The sequence below is a fragment of the Ammospiza nelsoni genome, chromosome 23, assembly GCF_027579445.1.
Source record: "Ammospiza nelsoni isolate bAmmNel1 chromosome 23, bAmmNel1.pri, whole genome shotgun sequence".
NCBI lineage: Eukaryota > Metazoa > Chordata > Aves > Passeriformes > Passerellidae > Ammospiza > Ammospiza nelsoni.
In genome coordinates this window covers 5,253,644-5,266,045 of record NC_080655.1, presented here as the reverse complement: position 1 = coordinate 5,266,045, position 12,402 = coordinate 5,253,644, and the positions used below count along the sequence as shown (strand labels likewise).

The window sequence follows — 12,402 nt, the reverse complement described above, 5'->3', positions numbered from 1 at the left end:
TAGAAACAACCAACATCGGCCAATCACAGATGCACCTGTTGCATTCCACAGCAGCAGATAATCATTGTTTACATTTTGTTCCTGAGGCCTCCCAGCTTCTCAAAAGGAAAAGTCCTAAAGAAAGAATTTTTCCTAAAATGTCTGCAACAGGTCACCCTCCCCATTGCCTCTCCCTGTGTCAATCCTGGCACATGGATCTGGAAAAATAACTTTTAGAGACCCTCCAGGGATGGAGAATCCAATTCCATGTTGTTTTACCCAGCACAAAGGGGTCGTACTGGGGTGGGAGAAGCTCTGTCCAGTACAAATCAAGCAGGGTCATCACCAACTCAGGCTGGGATTTTCTTTCCTTTAAGAGGGTTTGGTGAGGGAAACCTGAGAGGGGCTCAAACTCTGTGTCCCTGACAAGCTTCTTCTCATCTTTTGGTCCTCTCCCCACCTCAACAGTCAGTGCAAGGGACCGGCCTGGCCTTCATTGCCTTCACAGAAGCCATGACCCACTTCCCAGCCTCGCCCTTCTGGTCTGTCATGTTCTTCCTGATGCTGATCAACCTGGGCTTGGGGAGCATGATCGGGACCATGTCGGGCATCACCACGCCCATCATCGACACCTTCAAGGTGCGCAAGGAAGTGTTCACAGGTGAGGCCTCTTCTCCTGCAACCTCCTTGGGAAGGGCTGGGAGGTCCCCGTTGCCTTGAGGAGTCACTCCAGAAGAGGGTGGACAATGGTGGGGGGTGAACTGGGCCATGCCCATGCAGGGAATGGACCTTCTGGAGGTCTTGGTGTCCCTCAGGAGGCCTCTGCTGACCATGCCCATGCAGGGAATGGACCTTCTGGAGGTCCTGGTGTCCCTCAGGAGGCTCTGTTGACCATGCCCATGCAGGGAATGGAGCTTCTGGAGGTCTTCATGTCCTTCAGGAGGCTCTGCTGACCAGGCCCATGCAGGGAATGGAGCTTCTGGAGGTCCTGGTGTCCCTCAGGAGGCTCTGCTGACCAGGCCTGTTTGCTCCCCACAGTCGGTTGCTGCATCTTCGCCTTCGTGGTGGGGCTGATCTTTGTGCAGCGTTCTGGAAACTACTTTGTCACCATGTTTGACGATTACTCAGCCACGCTGCCGCTTACCGTGGTGGTCATCCTGGAGAACATCGCTGTGGCCTGGATTTACGGCACCAAGAAGTAAGGAAATTCTACAGCAAAAGGGATAACTGTGGTGTAACTCCTGACTAGAAACCTCTCCTTCCACCTCTTGGGTATTTCTTCATGAGGAAATGCTCCAAGGGTAGTTAGAGAGGCAGGAGTTTGGTTCATTCTGATCCTCCTGTTCTGTCCTGGTGTGGCACAGCCCCAGAAGTGGGTTCTTCTCATGGGTATCTCCTCTTGGTTGTGATGCTCTGTTACTTGTGATGACCCATTTTTCTGAGGTTTCCAGGTCCTTCTGGAAGGGGAGGCTGGTCCCCACAGTTCTCCTTGTTCAGAAGTTGTCCATAGCAAAGGCAGCTTTGGATAACACTCAGATGGTTTTGTCCTGAGTTTTCCACAAGTTCTTCAGGCTTGAGGGATGCTGTGATGGTCAGCTGGGTTCTTCAGGCTGTACCTTGAGCATTAGCAGGGCTCCTGGGAGGTTGTTTCTCACTCAGAGATGGATGTTGTGTATGCCCTGGAGGGGCTTCTCCTAAGTTACACCCCATTGGCTCCTTCCCCTGTTCCTATGCCTGAACAGAGGTGTTCCTGAGGCTCTCCCTCCCTTTCCCCTGATTGTGTCTCACCTTGATACTGCCTGGAGACCAAGGTCAGCTGGGAGGCCCCTGGGGGAGAGAGCTGGACCTTGGTGGAGTGTGTGTCAGAGAGGAGAACATCTCACTGCGCAGCTGAATTAAACATCTGTGGATGGTGACAGTGGTCGCAGGGGTTTTTGGATGAGGGAAGAGATGAGGATTTGACTCTATATTTCAGAAGGTTTGATTTATTATTTTATGATATATATGTTACATTATAACTATAGTAAAAAGAATAGAAGGAGAAGTTTCATCTCAGAAGGCTATAGCTTAGCTAAGAATAGAATGGAGAAGAATGATAACAAAAGCAGCTGGCTTGGACAGAGAGAGAGAGCCAGATCTGCCATGAGTGGTCACTAAATCTAAATATCTACATGAGACCAATCATGGGTCCACCTGTTGCATTCCACAGCAGCAGATAACCATTGTTTATATTTTGTTTCTGAGGCCTCTCAGCTTCTCAGAAGGAAAAATCCTAAGAAAGGATTTTTCATAAAAAGATGTCTGTGACAATGGATATTATGCAAAAGCCTTTTTTGCTTCTTTACCCTGGACTTCACTAGCAGCAATTCAAGCTGCAACAGGATGTCCCAATTCCATGTTTTTCCTCGGCAGGTTCATGCAGGAGCTGACGGAAATGTTGGGTTTCAGGCCCTACCAGTTCTACTACTACGCCTGGAAGTACGTGTCCCCCATCTGCATGGCCGTGCTCATGACTGCCAGCATCATCCAGCTGGGAGTGAGCCCCCCGGGATACAGCGCCTGGATCAGAGAGGAGGTGAGCACAGCTCCCTCCCCTTCCCCACCCTGCCCCAGTCTTGGGTTTTTGGTTGTTAATTGCTGCCCCGAGATGTGCAGGATGTCTCTGCTTCGGCCAGTGTGCCCGAAGAATGAGTCAGAGCTCTTCACTTTTCGATCTTGAGGTTGTTTATTAATTCTTATCTATAAAATTTTCTTTCTGCCCAGCCGAGATCTGCTCAGCAGGGCAGCCACAGGCACTCTGTGTTGTCCTTTTATACTCCAAACTACGTATAACATATTTACACTTAATTCCCAATACCTATCACCTATGTTAGACAGTGCACTTCTACTCTAAACCAATCCCAAAGTGCCAACATCACTGCAGAAAATGGAGAACAAGAAGAAGAAGGAGAAAGGCTGGACGCACCCAGATTCCTCCATCTTTTCCCCATAACTCCCATACCAAAAATCCTAAAATCTGCATTTTCACCCTGTGATCATTTTATTATTATACTATTCAAAACTCTGTGACTTTCATGTCCTCATACAAAGCTGGCAGTTTGCTCCAGGGGCCACAATCAAATCCCCAGGTGCTCTGGGCTGTGTGCCAGGGTCTCTGAGCCCCTTGGTGGGGTCCTGGGCAGCTCTGGACACCCGGAGGGATGCACTGAGTTCTGACACCCCAGCACATCAGGGGCAGCTCAGAGCTGCAGAGCACTCTGCTCATCCCAGCTCTGCCCATTCCTCCTTCCTCTCCTGCTGGGTGACATTCCCACCCTGTTCATCCTCTGGGAGCAGTTTGCTCACACTGCCCAGATATCTCCAGCCAGCTCCGTCCATGAGCTGAAGTTTGTGTTGATTTTGGTTGGGTCCCACAGCTCCACGCTGTGCCTGTGTGAGGATCCTTCCCTTTGACCTGAGCCCACCTTTGTGTGGTGTCCCTGGATCTGGCAGGAGGCAGGAGGAGCTATCTGGTGTTTCAGAGATGTCATACCCTGTTGGGAAGGATGAAAGTTGGACAAGAAAGTCTCACAGATATGTGTGCCTAGCAGAAAGATTTTTAAATGTAGAGTCTGATGAAGGGATAGACATGGAAGCAAGTTTTGATATAGAAGGAACTAATTGCTGAGCCAGTCTCACTGGATATCTAAAGAGGCAAAGGGTGTGTTACTTAGAAGGGGTTTTTATGGCTTAGAGCAAAGGATAAACCCACCCCAAACAAGAAGATGTTTTTACCAAGCAGAAAGATAGCACAGGCAAACAAGTCAGCAAATGTTGCAAGTAGAAAAAAGGTCTCAGAATTTTCCACTGCAAGAAAACTGAAAAACAACTTCTAGCTTAAACTGTAATGTACTGACTGTTAGTGATTGGAGAACAGTAACATGAATATGGTAATTACAGTAGTTATGATAGGCTAGAGATAATAGTAAAGTATAGATTGGTTGTACTGTATTAAGATGCTCAGCAAAGTATATAATGCATTGTAACCAAAAGAAAAGTATATAGTGTATTGTAACCTAAACTAAGGGTCTCCAGGCCTGCCTGCAGCTGGAGCTGACAGCTGTAGGCACAGCTCTGTCACCCATGACCCTGGACTGCTGTGATGTCTTGGATGAAATAAACTGCATTTTGGAGAGCTGCCTGGAGTCCCACATCCCTCATTCAGGCTCTTAAAGTACCTGGTGTGTGACCGTGTTCACAGGGGTCTGAGGATGAGGGAAGAGATGAGGATCTGACTCCATGTTTCAGAAGGCTGATTTATTATTTCATTATATATATGATATTAAAACTATACTGAAGGAATAGAAGAAAGGATTTCATCAGAAGGCTAGCTCAGAATAGAAAAAGAAAGAATGATAACAAAGGCTTATGGCTCGGACAGAGAGTCCTAGCCACCTGACTGTGATTGGCCATTAATTAGAAACAACTACATGGGACTAATCAAAGATCCGCCTGCTGCATTCCACAGCAGCAGATAACCATCCAGAATCCTGAACTCAGCTTCTCAGGAGAAAAATCCTTAGGAAAGAATTTTTCATAAAAGATATCTGTGACACATGGTGGGCATCACCGCTGCAGCAGCCCTGAAACATTGATATCTGTCTCTTCCAGGCCGCTGAAAAGTTCCTGTTCTACCCAACGTGGGCCATGGCCATCCTCATCTCCCTGATCATCCTGGCCTCCCTCCCCCTGCCCCTGGTCTTCATCCTCCGGCAGTTCCACCTGGTGTCGGACGGCTCCAACGCCCTCTCCGTCACCTACAAGAAGGGCCGGATGATGAAGGACATCTCCAACCTGGAGGACAACGACGAGACGCGCTTCATCCTGAGCAAGGTGCCCAGCGAGACGCCGTCGCCCATGCCCACGCACCGCTCCTACCTGGGCCCCGGCAGCAGCTCCCCGCTGGAGATGAGCGCGGCGCCCAACGGACGCTACGGCAGCGGGTACCTGCTGGCCAGCACCCCCGAGTCTGAGCTGTGATGGTGGCCTGCCCGCCACCCCCACCAGGAGAGGAGGGCGCTCCTGGCTGTCCAGGCAACGGGAAAATTAATTATTAAGGGTGAAGATGAATAAGTGACTAAGACGAAGAAGAAACCCCCCTGTTAAAATCGTTAAGCAAAGCAGCCATTTCTGAGGTGACGTCGGGGAAGAAGGGATGGCAGGAGGGGCAGGACTCCTCTGACAGCCCTCGGTGGAAAGGCAGGAGCCCTGGACTCACCTCCAGGGAAAGGAAGAGGAGCAAGAGATGCTGCAATACCTTTCCAAGAGTTGTTCTCGTGCAGCTCAAATCCGAAGCAAAGAATCTCTCTTTTCTAAGCAGCTGATGGTTGGAACAAGGACCTGGCAGCAGGTGGGAAGCCAATCACACTTCCCCCTGTCACCCAGAGCTCTTCCCTCCCTGTCTGTTGTCCTTTAGCCGGGAGGAGTCATGGCCTTATTCCAACGAGCACAATTAATCATCGATGTTCATAGCACAAGAAGGTGCTGTTGTTGTCACCATCGTTGTTGTTGTTGTATCTCCTGTAGGTTTTTATAGCTGTGGACACACCCAAATAACCCCCCAGATTCTGACCAGGGTTGGCAGGGAGCAGCGTGGGGCTGGCTGAGATGTTGGGGCGTGTGAGACAGGGCAGGGTGAATCCCTGGAATCTTTGTTGCCACCAGCACAGGGACGGTGGCTGGGAGATGTCACAGCCATGGGATGGAGTAGCTGGGATGCTCCATGGGTTGGATGGTGCTGAGTGTCAGGAGGACCCCAGAAGTGGCAGTGGTTTGGGGCTGTGAGCCTGTGTGGGGTCTGGATGGGGTTGGTGTGATGGGGGTCAGGAATGCTCTCCTGACGTGTGGGATGCTCTGCTGAACCAAAATCCCTGGCATGGTGACCATCTCCTCTCACTCCTCTCTTTAGATGTCCCTTTAGAGGGACAAGCAGAGGAGCTGTGGGACATCCAGTCCTACCACACTCCTGGTTTAGCTCTCAGGAAACCACCCCTGACTTCCCTCCTTGCCAAGGTGGGCTGGGCACTGGCTCTCTCTGGATGTGCCTCCTCATTTCTCCTCGTGTCCCCTCCGAGCCTGGGTTTGTCACTGCCTCCTGTCACACCCACAGGAGCTCAGCAGCCTTTGGATGGGGGTGAGCAGCTCTTGGGGACCACAGCAGCTCCTGGGAGCCAGTGCCAGGTCCCCATCAGCTCTGGATCCAGCCTGGGGAGCCCTTGTGAAGTCCAGGGGCCTCTATCGTGCCCATCCATGGTTTTGGATGTGATCCATGATGTGACCCTTATGTTGTTTCTCCCCAGGCTGTTTGGAAAGGGTGGGATCTTCTAGCTCTGAGTCCTGAGGGTCATTTCCCTGAGTCCCACCTGTAACCAAGCACTTCTGCCAAGGGTGTCAGGATAGCCTGGCATTGTCCCCTTTTCCTTGGGGACACAGAAGCAGCACACTCTGCCCTCTGCTGCCTCCAAGGGCTGGGGAATGCCTCACCCTGGGTCCTGCTGGGCTTGGGTTGTGCATGAATATCTCTGAGGCTGCTTTGAAGGCCACGTTTGTGGGTGCTGGTTCATAAGCCCTTCTCTCCTCTGCTTTCCCTGTGCATTGCTTTTCTTTCACCTTGGTTCTCCTCTTGGCTGGAGGTGAAGGCAGGAAGCTGCTGGTCCATTCACCACACTGCTAACTTTATTTCAGCATCCCTGGGGCCATCAGGTTCCCACAGTGGGTGTGATCCTTCATTCACAGCCTTCTCCATGGGCTTGGCTGGTGACCTGGAGACTCTTCCAGGACAATTAGCTCAAGCCCTTCATTAACTGTTTTTCTGGGGGGAAGATGGAGGAGTGGAATGAACCAAAGCAGCTCAGTGATGGTTCCAAGATCTGTGAGTCAGGATCAGCCATGCTCCTCCAGAAGTTCCCCCTTCCTCATCCCCTCCCATCTCTTTCTCCTTCCTCTGCCCATGCAAGAGGGACACAGAAATGTCCCCATGGCATCATCTCTGGAAGGAAGAACCTCAAATCTAGTGGCATTTCCCCATCATTAGGCAACATTTCTTATGGAATCCATCCTCACTGACCAGCAGAACAGAGGATGAGTCAAATCCATGCCCAGCATCACCTCCCCATCACCCCTGAGCCCGGGGGCTGGATTCCCACCGTAGCTCCCATGGAGTTAATGGAGCAGGACACCTCCATAGCCACAACACTCAGCCCCATGTGCTCCAGAACACTCAGCCCCATGTGCCCCCATGGCAGGATGCTCCTTGAACCCCAGGGAAAGGATCCAGCCCTCCCTCTCTCCCACCCCTGTTCCCAAACCAGCCAGGGAGGAGCTCGCTTTCCTCCCTTCTTGCAGCATCAATAAGAGGCAGAGTCATTGAGAAGGTAACAAAGAAGCTATATTATATATATATATAAAATATATACAGAGAGAGGAGATGGAATAATAACCTAGAGATTCTCTATTTCTATTGTATATTTATTCTGTAAATGTCACTGTAAATGCTGTTAAATGACAAAATCGTATTCCAAAGTGGCCCATGACCTATTTTCATTCCCAGTGCTGTACAGATCAATTCTCATTCTAGAGCAGGGCATATTTTTACCTTTTTATTTCTTGTGTGTGCCGGGTGCACGTCCCCTTCTCCCCCCAGCCTGGGGCACTCTGGGCATCCAGCAGAGAGGAGGAGGAGGAGGGACGCCCCCTTTCCTTTTACCTGTGGAAATACTCGTGTTTTGTCGTGGCATTTGCTCGGTGTTAGACACGGGGTTTTGGGGTGGGTGTGAGTGTGTGTGTGTTAGGTTTTAGGAGCTCCGTGTTGGGTGTGCGTGTTCGTCCGTGGGGTGTGCGTGTCCGTGTGCGTGGCTGCCTTTAGGATTCACTTCTGGCCTGGACTCGCTCACTTTTGGGGGTTTCTCCTGCTTGCCAGGGCAGGTTCTCCCTCCACACAACCTCCTCGGGCTGCCAGGCTGTGGATTGGGCCGACCCCCGGTGGCTTTTAGCCCTGGAAATCACTTTTCCTCTTTTTCTGCACAGAGGCACAGGGAATAGCTGCTAGTTGTGAGCACAGGCACTTTTCTGTTTTCCTTCAGGCAGTGGGACAAAGAGGGGGGATCCTCTGCCCGTGTCCCTGTCCCCCCACATCAGCTCCTGGGTGGGTTCCCAGCCCAGATCCTGCTGCTCAGAGCAGGCTGGGGTCCCTGCTGCTGGGTAGGGCAGGAGGGCTCCAAACCCTGCTCCCTCTCTGGGGCTTCTGGAGAAAGCACAAAGGAGGTTGCTGGAGGGGCACAGCCTGGAGACAAACTGGAAAAACAAACTGGAAAATGCAATTCTGGCCCTTGGGGGGTGGAAAAACCATGACATTGTGCTGCTGGAGCCGCAGGTCCAACCTGTGGGGCTGGATTTGGGATGCTCTGCAGGTCCAACCTGTCGGGCTGGATTTGGGATGCTCTGCTCCCCAGCCTGTGGGGCAGGATTTGGGATGCTCTGCTCCCCAGCCTGTGGGGCTGGATTTGGGATGCTCTGCAGGTCCAGCCTGTAGGGCAGGATTTGGGATGTTCTGCTCCCCAGCCTATAGGGCAGGATTTAGGATGTTCTGCTCCCCAGCCTGTGGGGCTGGATTTGGGATGCTTTGTGCCCCAGCTTATAGGGCAGGATTTGGGATGCTCTGCCCCCCAGGCTGTAGGGCAGGATTTGGGATGCTCTGTGCCCCAGCACTGCTCTCTGCTGCAGGGACCCCAGTACAAGGCAGAGGGCCTGTGGAGCTGGTTCCCAGGGTGTCCCACGGCTCAGCCCCTCCAAACCAGCTCCTTCCTCACCTCTCAGCTCCTGCCCAGCCCCTGACAGGTCACATTAATCCCCAGCTCCTCCCAGGAGCAGCTCCCACTGCCTTCCAATGGTCCCCCCCTTCCCGAGCGTGGCCGGAGCGGGGCCGGGTGGCCTTGGTGGCCGGGGGGGACACGGCACAGCCCCGGGGACACGCGGGATGCGTGGGACAAGCACAACCCTAGCGAAACCCTCGTGTACAGGTGAAGCACAGAGCTCTGAGGCGCGTCCCCGGCCCCGGTACCGCAGCAGTTCCCCCTGTGCCGGGCGGGGCCGGGCAGCGCTGCCCCGGCTCCTCGGCCGCCGGGAGAAACCCTGTAAGAGCTGTATCAGAGTCTGATTAAAAGTTTCTTCTTACCAAATGTCTCCTCACCGAGTCTCGTCTGTGCCTCTGTTTCCTTTCTTGGGTGGGATTTGGGGTTGTTTTAGGGTGGCAGAGACAGAAAGCAAAGGGCCCGCGGGTGTTGAGGTCTGTCCTTCCCTGTCTGTCCCCCTACTGTCCTTCTGTCTCCCCTCATCCCTTCCTCCACCCAGCATCAGCCTCTGAAAGGCTTTGCTCAGATCAAGCTGTTTGTGGGCGCTTCAGGAGCCTGTGGGGGTTGTTTTCCCTCCTGGCCCAGTTTAACCAGCACACTTTGGCTTTGCAGAGCACTGGGACTGCTCTGCTCCTCTGCACAATGCCCTGCTCACAGTGCTGCCGGCTTATCCTGAGTGCTGGAGAAGGACCTGGGGTTTCCAGCAATCCCAGATGACTTCAGCTGCTGGGAATTAGCTTAGGTTAGCTGGGGAGCCCTTCCCTTCCCTTCCCTTCCCTTCCCTTCCCTTCCCTTCCCTTCCCTTCCCTTCCCTTCCCTTCCCTTCCCTTCCCTTCCCTTCCCTTCCCTTCCCTTCCCTTCCCTTCCCTTCCCTTCCCTTCCCTTCCCTTCCCTTCCCTTCCCTTCCCTTCCCTTCCCTTCCCTTCCCTTCCCTTCCCTTCCCTTCCCTTCCCTTCCCTTCCCTTCCCTTGTGGCTTCTCCAGGGCTTCTTCAGGGAGGATGAGGAAGGAAAGAAGAGATCAGGAGAGATGGATCCAGATGAGATTCCCACCCTGTGGATGGCACCACACATGGGGACGCTGCCATGGCCATGAACCAAACCTGTCCCCACGCAGAGGCAGCTGTGGGGAGGCAGGGAAGGTCTTTGGGCACCATGTGGAGATGTTGGTGCAGCATTGACAGAACCAGAGGTCACAGCCTCAAGCTGCACCAAGGCAAATTTAGGTTGGGAATCAGGCAAAAGTTTTTTACAGAAAGGGTGATAAAGTTCTGGAATGTTCTGCCCAGGGAGGTGGTGGAGTCACCATCCCTGTGTGTGTTTACAAAGCCTGGATGTGGCACTGGGTGCCAGGGTTGAGTTGAGGTGTTGGGGCTGGGTTGGACTCAATGATCTTGAAGGCCTCTTCCAACCCAGTGATTCAGTGAATTCTGTGAGTTCTGTGAGTTCTGTGAGTTCTGTGAGTTCTGTGAGTTCTGTGAGTTCTGTGAGTTCTGTGACTGGGGTAAGTGTCTGTCACAGCTGGAGGAGCAGCAGTGCCCAGAGAGGGCACAGGAGGTGGCACAGGGCTCTCCCTGTCCCAGAGGACATCCAGGACCCAGCTCTGGGGTAAAATCCCCCAGCAGTGATGCCCAGGACAGTGGGGGCAGCTCTGACCCCAGCACAGCCCAAGGCTGGGGGAGCAGGGATGGTGATCCCAGCTCAGGGCCATGCCAAGAGCTCGGTGGGACACGTGTGTGGTGTCACTGCTGTGCTGAACCGGCCCAGCTCAGCCCATCCTGTGCTCCCAGGGGCTGAGAGGGGCCAGGAAATCCCAGTGCCAGAGGCTTCCTGAAAAGAGGTGAGAAAAACAAACGGAAAAGGCAATTCTGGCCCTTGGGGGCTGGGAAAACGCCATAGAAATGGGCCCAAATGTGGAATTTGAGGCGAATACATTCTATTTAAAAACCCCCATAAATATTGAACTTCAAACCCCATAAATATTGAACTCCCTGTGACAGTGATGGAGAGAGGTTTCAGAGCCTGCTGGGAGCTGAAGGATGCTGCTGTGGATGTGGATTTTGGATGTCCCATCTCAAAACAATTCTGGAGCAGGCTCCAGGCTCGAGGTGGGTTCAGACACGAGGTGGAGCTGCTACAGCAGCATCTGCTGTGATTCCCGGGCACCTCGGGAAGGAAAAGGACACCCTGCTGTGATTCCCGGGCACCTCGGGAAGGAAAAGGACACCCTGATATGATTCCCGGGCACCTCGGGAAGGAAAAGGACACCCCGATGCTTACAGACAGGGAAACTGAGGCACAGCCCCACCGCATCAACCGTTCCGACTCATTCCGCAGCCAGACCATCCCCAGCGCTGTCCCCACTCCAGCCCAGCCCCCTTCGGGCCCCAAGCTGCTTTTATGGAGCGAAATTGCATCAGCCATGCCGAGGATGCAGCCAGATCCCAGCCAGACCCCGCCGGGCTCCGGCGCCCGCGTTCTGCCTGCCGGGGCTCCAGCGGAGCGCAGGACACGAGGTGGCACTGTGTGACAGAGTGAGGTGGCACCGTGTGACAGAGCAGGGTGGCACTGTGTGACAGAGTGAGGTGGCACCGTGTGACAGAGCGAGGGACACGCCGGGAATTCGGGGAGCATTCCCCACCCGGGAATTTTGTGAGTTCCCCTTCCAGGCTGAGCTCATGCAGGGATGGGGATGCAAAGTCTGGCAGTGTAACCTGCATTGCTGAAATGAGGAACTATGGCTGAAAAATTCACCCGGCAGAGACAGAGCTTGTCCATGGCTTGTGACAGCTTTTTTTGGGGAAGATCCAGCTCTAACAGAGAGTCTAGAGAGGTTTCTTGGGGATCACAGCCTGGGTGCCACCACAGAGATCAGAGATGGATCCCATCAAAAACACAAGGGCAGAGAGCTTGTTTGGAGCATCCAGGGGTTCCTGAGGACAGCACATCTTTCATTAACGAGATTCTGGCCTGGAAGGACCTGCAGAGGTTGCTTTGGCTATTTCTACACCAAAACAGGATTGTCTCTCCCTAAACTGCTGCACTCCAGCCTCCTCCTCTGTCCTTCCATGGACAGAGACCTTGAGGGCTCCCAGATGAGATTCCCACCCTGTGGATGGCACCACACATGGGGACGCTGCCATGGCCATGAACCAAACCTGTCCCCACGCAGAGGCAGCTGTGGGGAGGCAGGGAAGGTCTTTGGGCACCATGTGGAGATGTTGGTGCAGCACTGACAGAACCAGAGGTCACAGCCTCAAGCTGCACCAAGGCAAATACAGGTTGGATATTAGGAAAAAGTTTTTTGCAGGAAGGGTGATGAAGTTCTGGAATGTTCTGCCCAGGGAGGTGGTGGAGTCACCATCCCTGGGGGTGTTTAACAAAGCCTGGATGTGGCACTGGGTGCCAGGGTTGAGTTGAGGTGCTGGGGCTGGGTTGGACTCGATGATCTTTGAGGTCTGTTCCAACCTGGTCATTCTGTGAATTCTGTGAATTCTGTGACACAACTGAAGTAGCAGCAGTGCCCAGGGAGGGCAC

The 12,402-nt window shown here is 53.2% G+C and overlaps 1 protein-coding gene across 1 annotated transcript in view; it reads left to right on the top strand.

Annotated features, from left to right (window-relative positions):
* The window catches only part of SLC6A17 (solute carrier family 6 member 17), a 32,242-nt gene extending 23,961 nt beyond the window's left edge, over positions 1 to 8,281 (top strand). Inside the window, exons 9-12 of the mRNA XM_059488052.1 lie at positions 448 to 640; positions 1,018 to 1,177; positions 2,392 to 2,554; positions 4,630 to 8,281. Coding sequence (XP_059344035.1) covers positions 448 to 640; positions 1,018 to 1,177; positions 2,392 to 2,554; positions 4,630 to 4,998 — 885 coding nt within the window. The 3' untranslated portion in view covers positions 4,999 to 8,281. The remainder of the gene's footprint in view (positions 1 to 447; positions 641 to 1,017; positions 1,178 to 2,391; positions 2,555 to 4,629) is intronic.
* Positions 8,282 to 12,402: the final 4,121 nt, after the last annotated feature.